The sequence below is a fragment of the Styela clava genome, chromosome 9 (genome assembly GCF_964204865.1).
Source record: "Styela clava chromosome 9, kaStyClav1.hap1.2, whole genome shotgun sequence".
In the NCBI taxonomy this organism is placed as follows: Eukaryota; Metazoa; Chordata; class Ascidiacea; order Stolidobranchia; family Styelidae; genus Styela; species Styela clava.
In genome coordinates, this window is record NC_135258.1 from 17,051,324 (window position 1) to 17,064,794 (window position 13,471).

General features: G+C 33.9%; 1 protein-coding gene across 1 annotated transcript; it reads left to right on the top strand.

The window, feature by feature from the left end:
- The first annotated feature begins 493 nt into the window (after positions 1-493).
- LOC120338755 (telomerase protein component 1-like) lies at positions 494-10,692 on the top strand. Its single transcript, XM_039406693.2, has 2 exons — positions 494-8,613; positions 9,309-10,692. The coding sequence occupies exon 1, from the start codon at positions 537-539 to the stop codon at positions 8,601-8,603; it is 8,067 nt and encodes a 2,688-aa protein (XP_039262627.2). The 5' UTR covers positions 494-536; the 3' UTR covers positions 8,604-8,613; positions 9,309-10,692.
- Positions 10,693-13,471: the final 2,779 nt, after the last annotated feature.

Sequence of the window (13,471 nt, forward strand, 5' to 3'; positions counted from 1 at the left end):
GGTTGTAAGAATTTGGATAAGGATAAGAATATCTATTCGCTCATTGGTAATGTTCATGGAAATATTTCAAATTAATATAGTGCTATGCAAGAGCCGGCTCAAAATTTTTTTCTTGGGGAAAAGGCATTTTTTTTTATTGATAGCAAGCCAGAAAAAGTCAGCTTTCAGTAAATTGTTCAAGAAGGGAGTAAAAAGTTTAAAAAAGGCGTAAAAACTTAATGCTAACAAATTGCATTGAAAAAATGACCCTCAGCCCTCCTGGCTACGCCTATGGTATTGTGCAGTGAAATTGGAATTTATTCAAAATATTTTGACTTTATCATTTCAACAATGGTTATGAGTTAAATACTAGTGTAGAATCATATTGTAAGAAAATGTTATAAATGGCTATGTTTTGGTTCAGTGAATTGTTTTCTTAATTGTTCAACATTGTAAATATTATTATATTGTCATACACAGGGTTTGATTATTTAATGATATGCAATTTTTGATTTCTCAGACATGTTGAATATCTAGATATATCTTAACAAAGTGATATGGTCATTTCTACTGAAAACAAGCTACTTCATACTAATCTCCAGAGCAAAACACTCAAGAATGCTTTTCTTGTGACTCATTCGTTGCGAAAGTCGTCGAATTCTTTGCCAAGTCTTGGTTTGAAGAAGCCTACCTCTTCAACAAGGAGCGTTCTCCTGGATAAATTTTCATCAAACGTTAAAGCTTCGAAACTATCATCTTCTATTCTCGAAAATAACCTATTAAGGGCAAAGGAGAATGAATATGACGTCAGAGTTTCAAAGGAGAAGTTGGAATCTAGGTTTTCATGTGAGAACAAGTTGCTTACTTCGTTGAGTAAACCATCTTTGAAACAAGTGACTCAGAAAAATGCGCCCAGAAAGTCGCTAGTGAATCCCTTGCTTGCAAATTCCAGTTTGGTGTCTACTAGAAGAGATTTAAGAAACTCAAGTCTACGTGGTAATCTGAAAACTGGCTTAAAAACTACAAATACACTGTTAGCTCCCAATTTCAATCTTGAACAGAAAAGAAATATTGTGGCTTCGAGTTTTGGAATCACAGGAGCTAAAAATCAATCTGGGGATAAAGTTTCGATTTGTGAACAATCAAATGTTAAGCCATTGGATGAAAACGATTTATTAGCGATTGTTCCAGAGACTGATGAAATAAACTTTCCAACTATAGATGAATTCAAGCAAACATTGCAAGAAGATACATCTCAACTTGTTATCACGAAAACAGCTTTTATTGAATGTGTTTGCACGTCCTTGATAAACAATCCTATTTGGTTTAATCCAGTGGATGCCACTAGATCGAAGTTGTATGAATTTTCTGAAGCAATTTCAAATTCCGAGCCTGAATTTGTTCTAAAGGTAGCTTTGTATTCAAGAGTTGAGCTTAACATAAGAGCAACAAGCAATTTTCTACTCGCAATATCATCTTTTCTTCCGCCTTGCAGACCATACTTGAAAAAGTATTTTAATAAAGCTATTATTCTTCCTTCAGATTGGATTCAAGTTGCCGAGTTTTATCAAAGTCTGTCTGATCCTTATGGATCTGAAGGTATTAAGACATTACCTTCTGCTTTGAGGAAAGTCATGGTGACCAAGTTCCCCAGTTTTGATGAATATGTACTCGCAAAGTATAACAAGGACAAATCAAAATCAGCAAAAAAGAAGAAAAAGGGAAAGAAAGGGAAAAATGAGAGTAAGGAAGAAGAGAAAAAAAATCAAAAGAATACTGAACGAGAAAGAAAAATTATGGATGGTGAAAATGAAGAGGAGGACGTGATAAAGAAGCTCAAACTTTATAGTCCGAGTTTTACTCTGAAATATTTGATTCGAAAACTTCACATAACAAAACCTGCACAGGCAGTCATGCGTATCATAGGAAAAAAGTATCCCGAAAGCGTCGAATCTTTTTACAAATGTGGATTAGAAGGAACTTGGGATTCTGCTCTTTCTGGGAAACGCATGAAACTCGAAGTACCGGAGACATGGGAAACACAAGTCTCTTCTAAAGGTAATCTCGCGAAAACATGGCAAGATCTTCTCGATCACAAGAAACTCCCTTTTATGGCCATGCTGCGAAATATCAGAAACATGATTAAAGCAGGCATATCAGAAAAACATCACATTCAAGTCATCAAGATATTGACCAATGAGAGAGCAGTTACCAGAAGTCGTCAATTTCCTTTCAGATTCTTTTCAGCGTATGAAGTTTTATCTGAGCTAGAAAAAGAAATTGAAAAACAGGAAATGTATAAAAAACACGGATTAAAATATTTTCTAAAAGGAACACAGAAATACTATTTGAATAGAAAATTTGGCGATCAACAGACCAAAACAGCTGAAGAAAAACAAGTTGACTTTATAAGAAAACAAGTCCATAAGAAATATGGTAAAGAATTTGCATACAATCAAGAATTGATCAATCGATACAGGAAAGCTCTGGATACTGCTGTAAGAATTGCAACAGTTAGCAATGTACCACCAATTCAAGGTCACACAGTCATACTTTGTGATGTCCGTTATGATACAATGCAAAAACGTTGCACCAGCTCGAAGGGCCTTGGCTCATCACGTACGCTTGCTGAAGTTGGGCTTCTGCTCGGACTCATGTGTGCTTATTCATGTGAGGCATGTACATTTCTCATCTGTAGTGGTAAAAAATACAAAATCATTGAGTTAGAAAGTGGAGGGATTTTGGAAAATCTCCAAAGAATACTTGGATTGGTAAACGTAGTACAGTTTGAAAAGCATGGATTCATACCAACAAAATTTTTAGATAAAGTTTTGCTAGAAAGAATGAAGATGGACAATTTACTGGTGCTGTCATCAGCCCTTGAAACCCACGAAAATGTAAATCTCAACATGTTTATGGAAAGATACAGAGACAATATTAATCACAACCTAATGTGTTATGAGGTTGATTTAGCAGGAAAAAGAGCTTCTGTTTCTAATGAACGAGCTTCTGACAACATCTTGAGATTTAGTGGATACAGTGATCAGATTTTGAAATACATTGCTCTCGGCTCAGGAGAAGGACAATTGAATTTTGTTTCCAACATAGACAAGAAATATGAGCTTACAAGCAATGAGGACAAGAATATAAGTATTGAGAAGCTAGGTCCAGTTTTGATTGATGCACCTTTGCCCAAACCATGGCGAACTGTTAGAGTGTTCATCTCTTCAACTATCAAAGATATGCTAAGTGAAAGAGATGCTCTTGTACATAAAGTGTTTCCTGTTCTCCGAGAAAGTGCTAAAAAACTACGCTTGAATGTGATCGAAACTGATTTGCGGTGGGGAATTACGGGAGAAGATAGTCGCTATGATCGTAGTGTTGGTATTTGTTTACAAGAAGTTCGTAAATGTGATATTTTCATTTGCATGCTCGGGGAACGATATGGATGGATGCCAAAAGATTATGGATTTCCTGATAAAGGTTCTGAATGGCTAGAAGATTACCCGAAAGGAAGATCAATCACTGAAATAGAAATTGCTCAAGCTGAGTTTAGCAAAAAGGATTGTTATTTCTATCTCCGAGACTCTACTGACATAAAAAAGTTTATGCCAAAGTCTATGAAACCAACATTTTTTGAACAAACTTCAAACAAGAAAAGTAAGCTGCGAGATTTGAAACAAAGAATTGAGGACAAATATATGGATTCACACGTTCAAACATATTATCCTACGTGGGAAGGCATTGTCGATGAAGTTCCTATTGTAAGAGACTTGAATCAATTTGAAGACATGATTTTATCTGATATGATGAAAGGTCTTAAAAAGATTCAGAGAAACGATGCACATTCAAAAAATGAGAATTCAAGTGTTTTTACTGCAGAAGATGCAATTCAAAGCCAGATATTATCTCAGCAAGAATTTGTAGCAAGATCATCTTTGTTATCAGCATTTTTCAACAAAGTCGCAACACTGAGGAAAACTTCAGAGAGTCCCATTGTTGCATTGGTAGGTAGAGTCGGAAGTGGGAAATCTTCACTTTTATCAGCTGTGCATAAAAAGCTAACTACTGATATGCAAAATGTGATTTCTTGCATTCATTATGCTTCTGTGGGTGGGCTAGCATCAACCCCACTGTATCGTTTCTGTTGTCAAGTCGTAAAAGCGTACGGCATTGAAGACCTCAACATTCAAAATGATATGGATAGCCTGATTGGCATTTTCCCCAAATTGATGGAAAAGATCAAAAATATAACTAGAAAAGCACCGTTACTTTACTTGTTAATAGATGATATGGATGTGGTTGGAGATAGCATTGACTGGCTCAGCAAACTTCATTATGAAGGTTTCACAATTGTTGTTACATGTGTTGAACAAGGACTTGCTCACAAAGCTCTGAAACACATTCCTGGAACTGTTTTTCAGCTGATGCCAGATTTGTCCATGTCAGATAAGCGAGCGATTGTAAGATCAGTTTTAGGAGTCCACAGCAAAAAACTTGATGAATCTCATTTCAATAACCAATTACAGTTGTTACTTTCAAAACATGGTTCAAAATATCCACTCTACTTGAGTAATGTCTGTGAAATGATAAGAGTGCAAGAAACTTTTGAGTCTCTTACTAAAACTCTGAAGACTCTTCCTCATGACTTGGATGCCATACTCAGGTTACAATTTTGTGCAGTCGAAGCAAGATTTAAAAGTCATCCTATATTGGTAGGAATGGTATTGGGTGTGATTCACTGCTCAAAGAAATGGGGTATTTCAGAAGAAGACTTGTTTTCTGCTTTATCACTGAGATTCAGTAAAGAAACCACTGGCGAGGGAGAAGTTTTAACCAAAGCTGCCTTCTTAGCTGTCCTAAATTCTTTGAGAGGGTTTTTTGTATCATCTGAAGATGATCGGGGCATGCTTCTGTCTATTAGACAGTCAGTACACCAAGATGTAGTTGAAGAAAAATACATGGTTGATGGAGAATTCATTAAATCCTGTCATAGAATCCTTACAGATTTCTACGTCATCAAAATCCGAGAAAATTGTGCAGAAAAAAGAAATAATTTGTATGAAATTGTAACAGCTTTGACAAGGCTTCCTTTTCATTTGGCAAAATCTGGTGAACAAAAAGCATTGAAAACTCTACTTGTGGATTTCAATTTCATTGCTGCAAAATGTAAACTAGGACTTGGTTTGCAATTATTGGATGATTTTTCATTGATAGAGGCTGAAAAGGCAAAGAAATATATTACAAAAAGGTTAGCTGTGAAAAAGATGACAAAACCATGGCAAGAAATGAATAAATTTGTGAGTTCTTGCATACACATTATTGCAAAATATCCAGAGTTGATATACCAGTATGCTCTTAATCAAGTGAAAGATTCCTACCCTTATATCACCGTTTCTGCTATGTTATATCAGAACAATCAATCTGAAAATCAATGCAGAATTGTATGCTTGGAGGGAGGAGTAGAATTAGCTTCGCAGTGTATTCGTACCTACACTACAGGCATGGTAAACGATGTTCGTACTTGTGTGTCTACACATTATGAAAGTGACTTTGTGGCATGGGGCTCACAAATAGGAAAAGTCGGTATTCTCAGGAAGGATAATGGGTTGGAGACAAACACATGGATAGGACATTCTGATGAAGTTACTGCCTTATGCTTTATAAATAAAGCAATATTTATTTCAGCATCTGCAGATGGCATGGTATCAATATGGAATACAGTTGAAGGATACAGAGTTCGATCTTTCAAAGCTCATAATAGAAAAGTGAGTGATGTTAAAGTACGTCCTCTCAGGCAAGGCAGCTCTTCTAGAGTTTTCGCCACTGCATCACATGACCACTCCATCGCGCTATGGAATGTTTCTAATCTCAAATTTGTCCATCGACTTCAAACAAATAGTTCCTGTGTCAACTGCATGGATTTTCATCCGACGCAGGCAAGAATTGTAGCGGGGTTGTGGGATTCTTCTATTCGTATCTGGGATGTTCAAACTTTGAAACGTGTTGCTGTTATTCGTGGCCATTCTCATGCTGTTTCGTCTGTTCAATACTCTCTTTGTGGAAGATATATTGCATCTTGTTCTATTTTTGAGTCTGTGATAAGGCTGTGGTCAGCAGGTGCTGGGGTCCCTCTTGGTAATTTTGGTGAAACATATTTGACATCACCAAAATCATTGACATTTTCTCATAAGGGAGAATACATTATAGGAGCAGGAGAAGGGACAAATGAAAGCGTTTCTCAACTTGCTGTATGGAATTCTCATCTTGGCAGAAAAGAGATATCATATATGGTACCTGATCCAGAAGACTTTGGCAATGCATTGTGCTGCCAGTTTAACGATGGAAAAAATCTTTTAGCTGTTGGCTTTCATGAAGGATACATTGCTGTATATGATCCATTATTACCAAATAGTTTATTCACACATAAGGTCCACGAATCTGCTATTAATTGCATGACATGGACAAAACCTGCGCGATCTAATGACATGTTTTCTGGTATTTTCCTATTGGGAGATGCATTTGTTCCAGAAATGATTATAACAGGAGGTGCGGATTGGACTTTAAAGGCTTTGAATCCTGCCGGGGAATCTGTACATACTACATTCAAAGGGCATAAAGCCCCTGTTCTTTCAGTGGATTGCAGTACCAAATGGGTTGCTTCTGGAGGGGAAGATTTTGACATTTTGTTATGGAGTAATGATGATCTATCTGCCAGACCTGAGGCAAATGATATTTTTGGTAATGAAATGCAAAATGTTGTGCAGGCTAATACCCAGTCCGATGCATTAATTGAAAAGAAACCAGTAATTGTAAGCTATTCAAAAGCTCTTCGTGGACATGAAGGTCCGGTGTCATGTTTGTGTTTCAATCCTGAAGGAACAATGCTTGTATCTGGTGGTCGTGATGGAAAAATTGCTTACTGGCATATTGGTGGTCTCATAACACAAACAAATTCATCGATTCAAATGCAGGTACAAGCGAGACAAGGAAAACATGAACAACAACAAGACATGAAGCCGTTAGTTGTGATTGATCAAGCTCATATGGACTGGATAACATGCTGTTCATGGAATGATAGCAGTGATCATATTGTCACAGGATCTAATGATTCCACATTGAAAATATGGGCTTGTCCTCAATTGCCTTTTTGTACAGGAAAAGAACATACAACACCACTTCATATATTAAAAGGTCATGAATCTGGTATTGCTTCTGTAGTTTATAAGTTTGGTTGCATTGTTTCTGCTGGGGGAGAAGACAACACAATCAAAATTTGGTCTCACAAAGGAATTGAAATAACTAATCTTAAAACGGAATCTAGAACCAATTGCTGCGATGTTACTTTGCAGATTGATGAAAAAGATAATGAAGATGAACAGGAAGCACTTAACTTTGACGATGATAAACCAGAAGACCCCTTGAATTGGGCGGATGAAGTTGAAGTCGCAGAATGGAACGAAGAACATGAAAAACGCAAACCAGGCGCGAAAAGAAAACGAAAAGCAGTTGCTGCAGAAATGCAAAATTTTGATGTTGTTTGTGCAAGTAACGATGCACAAATATCACTTTGGAAACCTTTAGTTGGAAATAAAGTCGTTACAATGAGTGAACAGGACAAATCTGTGGATCAAGTTGTAGTAAATGGTGAAGATGAATTTATTTCATGCTCTTCAAAAGGGAACATCAAAGCTTGGAGCGTTTTACCTTCTGGTAAAGATGACCAAATACATAATGGTGAAGTTACATCGGTTATCGCGTTTCAACACATTGTAGTATCTTCGTGTGATGCTGGATTTGTATATTTATGGCAATTTGATGCAAATAATGAATTGACTTTGGCATATAAAGCAAAAGGCCATAGTAAACGTATCACAGCTATGCAACGCTTGAAAGAAAATGCATTTGCTACTGTATCATATGATGCACAAATTATTGTTTGGCTTATAAATTGCAATCAAGATTCAGATGGAAATTCTCAAATCCATGTCAGTTTACAGAAAAAAACAAGTTATAAATTTTCTGACCCGCTCATTTCTCTGCCAGCTTCATCTGGGATTAAACAAAAGTTAGATTTTCTCATTGGCGATATAAAGGGGAAAATATTTGATTGTTCCGTTGAAGAAAATCTTGAGGAAATCGAAACATTTTCAATGAATTTAGATGATTTACATGGACACAAACTTCTGGCATGTGTTAATGATTCTGATTTACAGCCTACTGTTTTTAGGATGACCGACAAGGGTCGAATATTTGATGCTACTGATATTGTATTGTCTAATGCAGAATTCTTGCACTCATTTGCTCTCGTTGAGGGGATTTCTTCAAAGAGGATTTTTATTGCTGGAAGTAGTAATGGAATTATTTACATGCCTCTGGCTAATATAACAAAGAAGCTTCATAATGACCGAATCTCTGTCATACTGGATTCCCCAAACACCATAATTACTGGCTCTTACGACTGTACTATCAAAGTTTGGACCAAGCCAGATTTGAAACAGATTGGCCAGTTTTTCACCACCAGTCCTGTTACATCGGCATGTTGTTTCTCAGATTCAAGCATTGTTTATGGAGATTCCTCTGGAAAGATTCATACATTGAAATTGCATTTTATGACACTGTAATATAGTGAAGGTATGACTCTTATTTATTTATTTTTTTGTAGAGTCTAATTATATGTAGCCTACATTGTTCAAATATAAACAACTACCTATTAGGTTTTCCACTATTATTAAACTTGCTACACCTCAAAGATCATTCAATATTCAGTATTGGGTTTGCTTTTATATATATTTATAGTTTATACAATTCAGACAATAAAAGACAAACTATTTGACAATACCCCTGGAATGTTTTATTGAGGTTTCGCCACACCAAAATTCTCGATAACCACTGTACTAAAGAGAAGTGAATAATTGGAAGTTTTGTATTTGCTCTTCAATTTTTTTTAAATACTACAACACTTCGTGTTTGAAATCTCGTTCAAGCTATTGTGCAATTTTGTATACACTTGTAAAAAGTGAAAAGCTTGTTTGCTGATGTACATTCTAATTTAATGTTCTGAGGAAAATTTGGTCAGTACCAATGAAATTTTACTTGTTCCACAAACGGTTGAATTTACCCTTTGCTATTTATTTATATTCATTTTAATACAAGGCAATGTATGTGAATTAACAGACAATCTTTGAGGATTCACTGAAAAAATGTGGAATCTTTGTAGAATATGGCAAGCCAGTAAATATATATCTTTTCAATTCAAAAATATTATGATAAATTAGCTAAATGAAAACCATTTTGATATCTAAATTTATAAATCAATTACATTACAGCTAAAGTTTTCGAAAACGAATCAAGACAATCCACAATGTCAACAGAAACTATTCAATATAAACATGTGTACCGAAGAACTATCCTTTATTTCTGTCTAAGTCAAGTGAACTATTTTGTTGCATTATTATTTATAGTGGGATCCTAATGTTATAGCTGGTGTATATGCCATGTTTTGCTTGATGTTCCATTTGTAAAGTGATAGACTATATATATATATATATACAATGTAGATTAGTCACCACTAGAAAATCTGATGTCATAATTTTGTGTATTTGTTTTAATTGAATATCTAAAAATCTTGCTTTGATTGTGGAATGTTGATAATCCAAATACATTTTATGAAATTCATTGGATTTTTTTTTGAGTTTCTACATCTGTTATATATATTATTGTAGTTTAGGTAGGATTAGGAGAACAAATTTTATTTAGTAAAATTATTTTGTCTGAATATATTGAACATATTAATAAGAATGTATTGTTCGATTTTTTTTTTAGATTTGTCATTTCACCTATTGGTTATGTTTCAAAAAATAGATTGATTGCATTGATTTGTTCACTCATATAATAATGCCTCGTACTTATTAGATCATGCCAGTTTTATTAGGATTTTCTCACCTTTGCTGATTTGAATGTCGAGACTTAGATAGATTGCGTGGATTTTTCCACTCGTACATTAAAATTGGGTATTTAATAAATAAACCCAGTTTTTTTCACGATTATGTGTTGTTAATATTGATTATGAATGAATCAAAATTTTGCATTAATATAGTCATTTGGAATTATCATTATATTATGATTGTAAGTGATTGCTGTAGTTTCATATCATGCCACTGTTTATAACATTTTGAATTACCGTATGTGATTCTATATAGAAATATAGACCTAGATAGAAGAAGGCTATTGATGATATATAGAGTGTTAAAAAAGTAATGCAAAATTAAGATAAAATTTTTCGTCATGAAAACGTTAAAAAAGTAACTATTAAAAAGCGTCAGTCGAGGAATGGCATTTCATCATAATTTAATACTATTAAAAGGTGTCAGTGGTTAAATGTTTTAAGTAGCATTTCATCTTAACTTTGTTAATTTTGCGTTACTTTTCCAACACCCTGGTGATACTATATAGTAGGATTTCAACAAATCTCAAATGTGTTTGATGATGTTCTTTCTAATCTGAATAATATATTTGGCCAAATTGTATTGCTTACGAAACATTCGAATTAATTAATATAAAGGAGTATTATGTTTTGGTAACTTTGTGAAAATCCATTTATATATTTGATTTGGGTTTGAAAAAATGTTATATATTGCTGTTTATAGGCATCATTGGTTGTGGTGATGTAACAGTATTACTTTTGTAATAAAATTATTATATGTAATAGTATCACTTATAGAACCTTATATAAGTATATTGGTATTATGGAACTACAATTATAAAATGAAAAATATGAGTGTATTTTGTGGAAACCAAAAACATTATATCTTGATAGACAATTGAGTTAAATGAATATACACACTTTTTCCTATAGAATCATTTTTAAGATTAATGTGAGTTTACCTAGAAAGATATATAGAATAAGAATTTTTTGAAAATCTAGGATCCATTTGTAGACTATTCTGACATATTAGAACGGAAAAAACAAATCTCAATAGTATCAAAGTTTCTATTTTACCAAAACTCACACGGGAAACGCATATTAGTCGTGGCAGAGTCTATGTAGATTGCACATGTTGGATTGGGCTAAACATCAACAATTGTGGTTAGAAGGCCACAAGACGGTGCACTGGAGTATAGATACCAGTAACTCCATGGTCGAGTGATTTATATTGGTAGGATAGATTTAATAGATGGGAATGAACGTTTAGCTGAAAGACCAGCGTTTACGTAATTCACTCTTCTTACACATAACTGTCTTCCTTGAGATTGGAACCTGGAAACATTCACAAAGCATTCAGCGATGTGAGGACAGGCGTATTCCTAAGGCTTAGCGCGATGCGCCAACCGTTGAGCTATTTGTCTCGATCATTTACTAAGATCTTTGTGCCTCTAATTAACATTCGAACTGGCTACATGCCCACACTATGATATTGCGTAATACAATATAATAATGTGTTACCATTTTTAAGATTATTCAAATTGAATCTACATTTAGATTATGTCGAGCACCCCCTTAAAACCGTAAATACGCAGTTTATTTTGCGGAGTTGACGTCAAACACGCTGCTCAAATTTCCATCGATCACAAAGGTGGAACATTGCTAAATATGGTTTAATACAAAACGAATTTCTTGGGTATATATACCATCTATCTATCTAATAAACAATTCAAACTGTATATGCATGCATATCAGTTATCAGTCTCCTTAACGCATTGCGGTTATCTAAGAGAAGATATTATTGATAAAAGGACATAGGAATTTATAAAATTTCATATATTGGGACAAATTAAAATAGTTAGTACTCCAAAGCTCTAAAATTGAAAATTCACCAGAACACGAACTTGTAGGGAATATTACAAATTTTAATAAAATGTTTAAAAGTAAAGAAAAAATGATTCTAATTCGATAAATTTACTTATATAACACGTCGCTGTAAATTATAACAAGTTCGTATTAAATAGTCCAAAACTTATAGTGACCAAATAACAAAATTGACATGTTACATAAACGATAATTCTGTTTTTTTGTCTTGTTTATGTAACATGTTACTGACATGTTACATAAACGATATATAATTCTATTTTTGGGTCAATATAGGTTTTATAATTTACAGCGAGGTGTTATATAAGTGATTTTTTCAAATTGGAAGAAGTATTTGACCAGTTGGGATTTTCCAGTAACATCATTTATTTTGCTCTCAAACATTTTGTTAAAGTTACTAATATTCCCTACAAACACACAAATCCATTACTGCGTTATTTATATTATATAGAAGGGAAAAAATAGTTGAATGGAGCTATCGGCTGTTGTGATACAACTTATTGGATTTGAATGCTGATACTCAATATAGGGTGATGGTTTTGTTGGCTTTCAAATCCTACTCGTCTGGCTGATATTATACGTAATTATATAACGCCGATTGTCGGGGTGTCAGTTTACCGTGCTGGATTTTTTCAATTTTTTAGTAATGCAGGATTCCAACGTTCAAAAATATTTTCTCACGCAAGACTTAGATTTTAATTAATTTTAATATTAATCGGGTGGAGGTACGCTGTACGTGTATCTACCATAAAAATGATTAAACACAAATGCAAAAATCAGCATTTTAATTCACGTTCGCTCTTTTGATTATTTTGTAATTGGAATTCATAGCCATGTTCTTTCCAGAAATACAAACTAATATCGCAAACGTAACCACTAACGGAAACGCCTTATCAGATTATTTAATAAATATATCTAATATTGTATATATATATATATTATCTAGATGCGAACGCATAAAAAGGAATTTGTTCAATTAAGTTACACAGGATGTATATTTAAATATGGACAGTTTTAATTTGTGCACATATGCAAACTAGATGACGTCACACTGACACTTACTGACGACTTTGGTATAATATGGGTCGACACTTTACTATATTCTGGTTGAAATACTTTGTACAAATAAATTAAAATTATCTTGCTGAATTTTTCTAAAATTGCTACGAGCCATTATTGAATGTCATGAAATTCGGATCTTGACAATAAAACGAATTTACGAAAGAAAAACATAGAATATTATGGAAACAATTCGACATGTTATTTCACAATTGTTGTTGTTGTTTTTAGATATATATGTAAATAATAAACACATTAGTCAGTGGTTTTATATGCGAATTAATATTAAGCTGAAATCAGTAAAATTTAAATTTCTATATTCTCTTGAAGTCTTTGCCAAATCTTAAGTGTGTAGGCATTTTGCATCTGTCACAACGAACTAGTGGACTGAACCGACTCAGTGAGTAGAATTATGAAAATATACTAAATGACATGTGGCGTTAATTGAAGCATACAAAGATAAACTGATCGGATTGCTTAGGAAATTAATTTTCGGATAAAAACTGGATAATGGATCAGTTTTTAAAATGGTTTTTGTTATTGGAGTTTTAAAAAAAAACTCATTTCTTTGCAATTAATAAATCGATCGATTTTAGATTCTCTGCACTTGAAGAAGTATCTAGA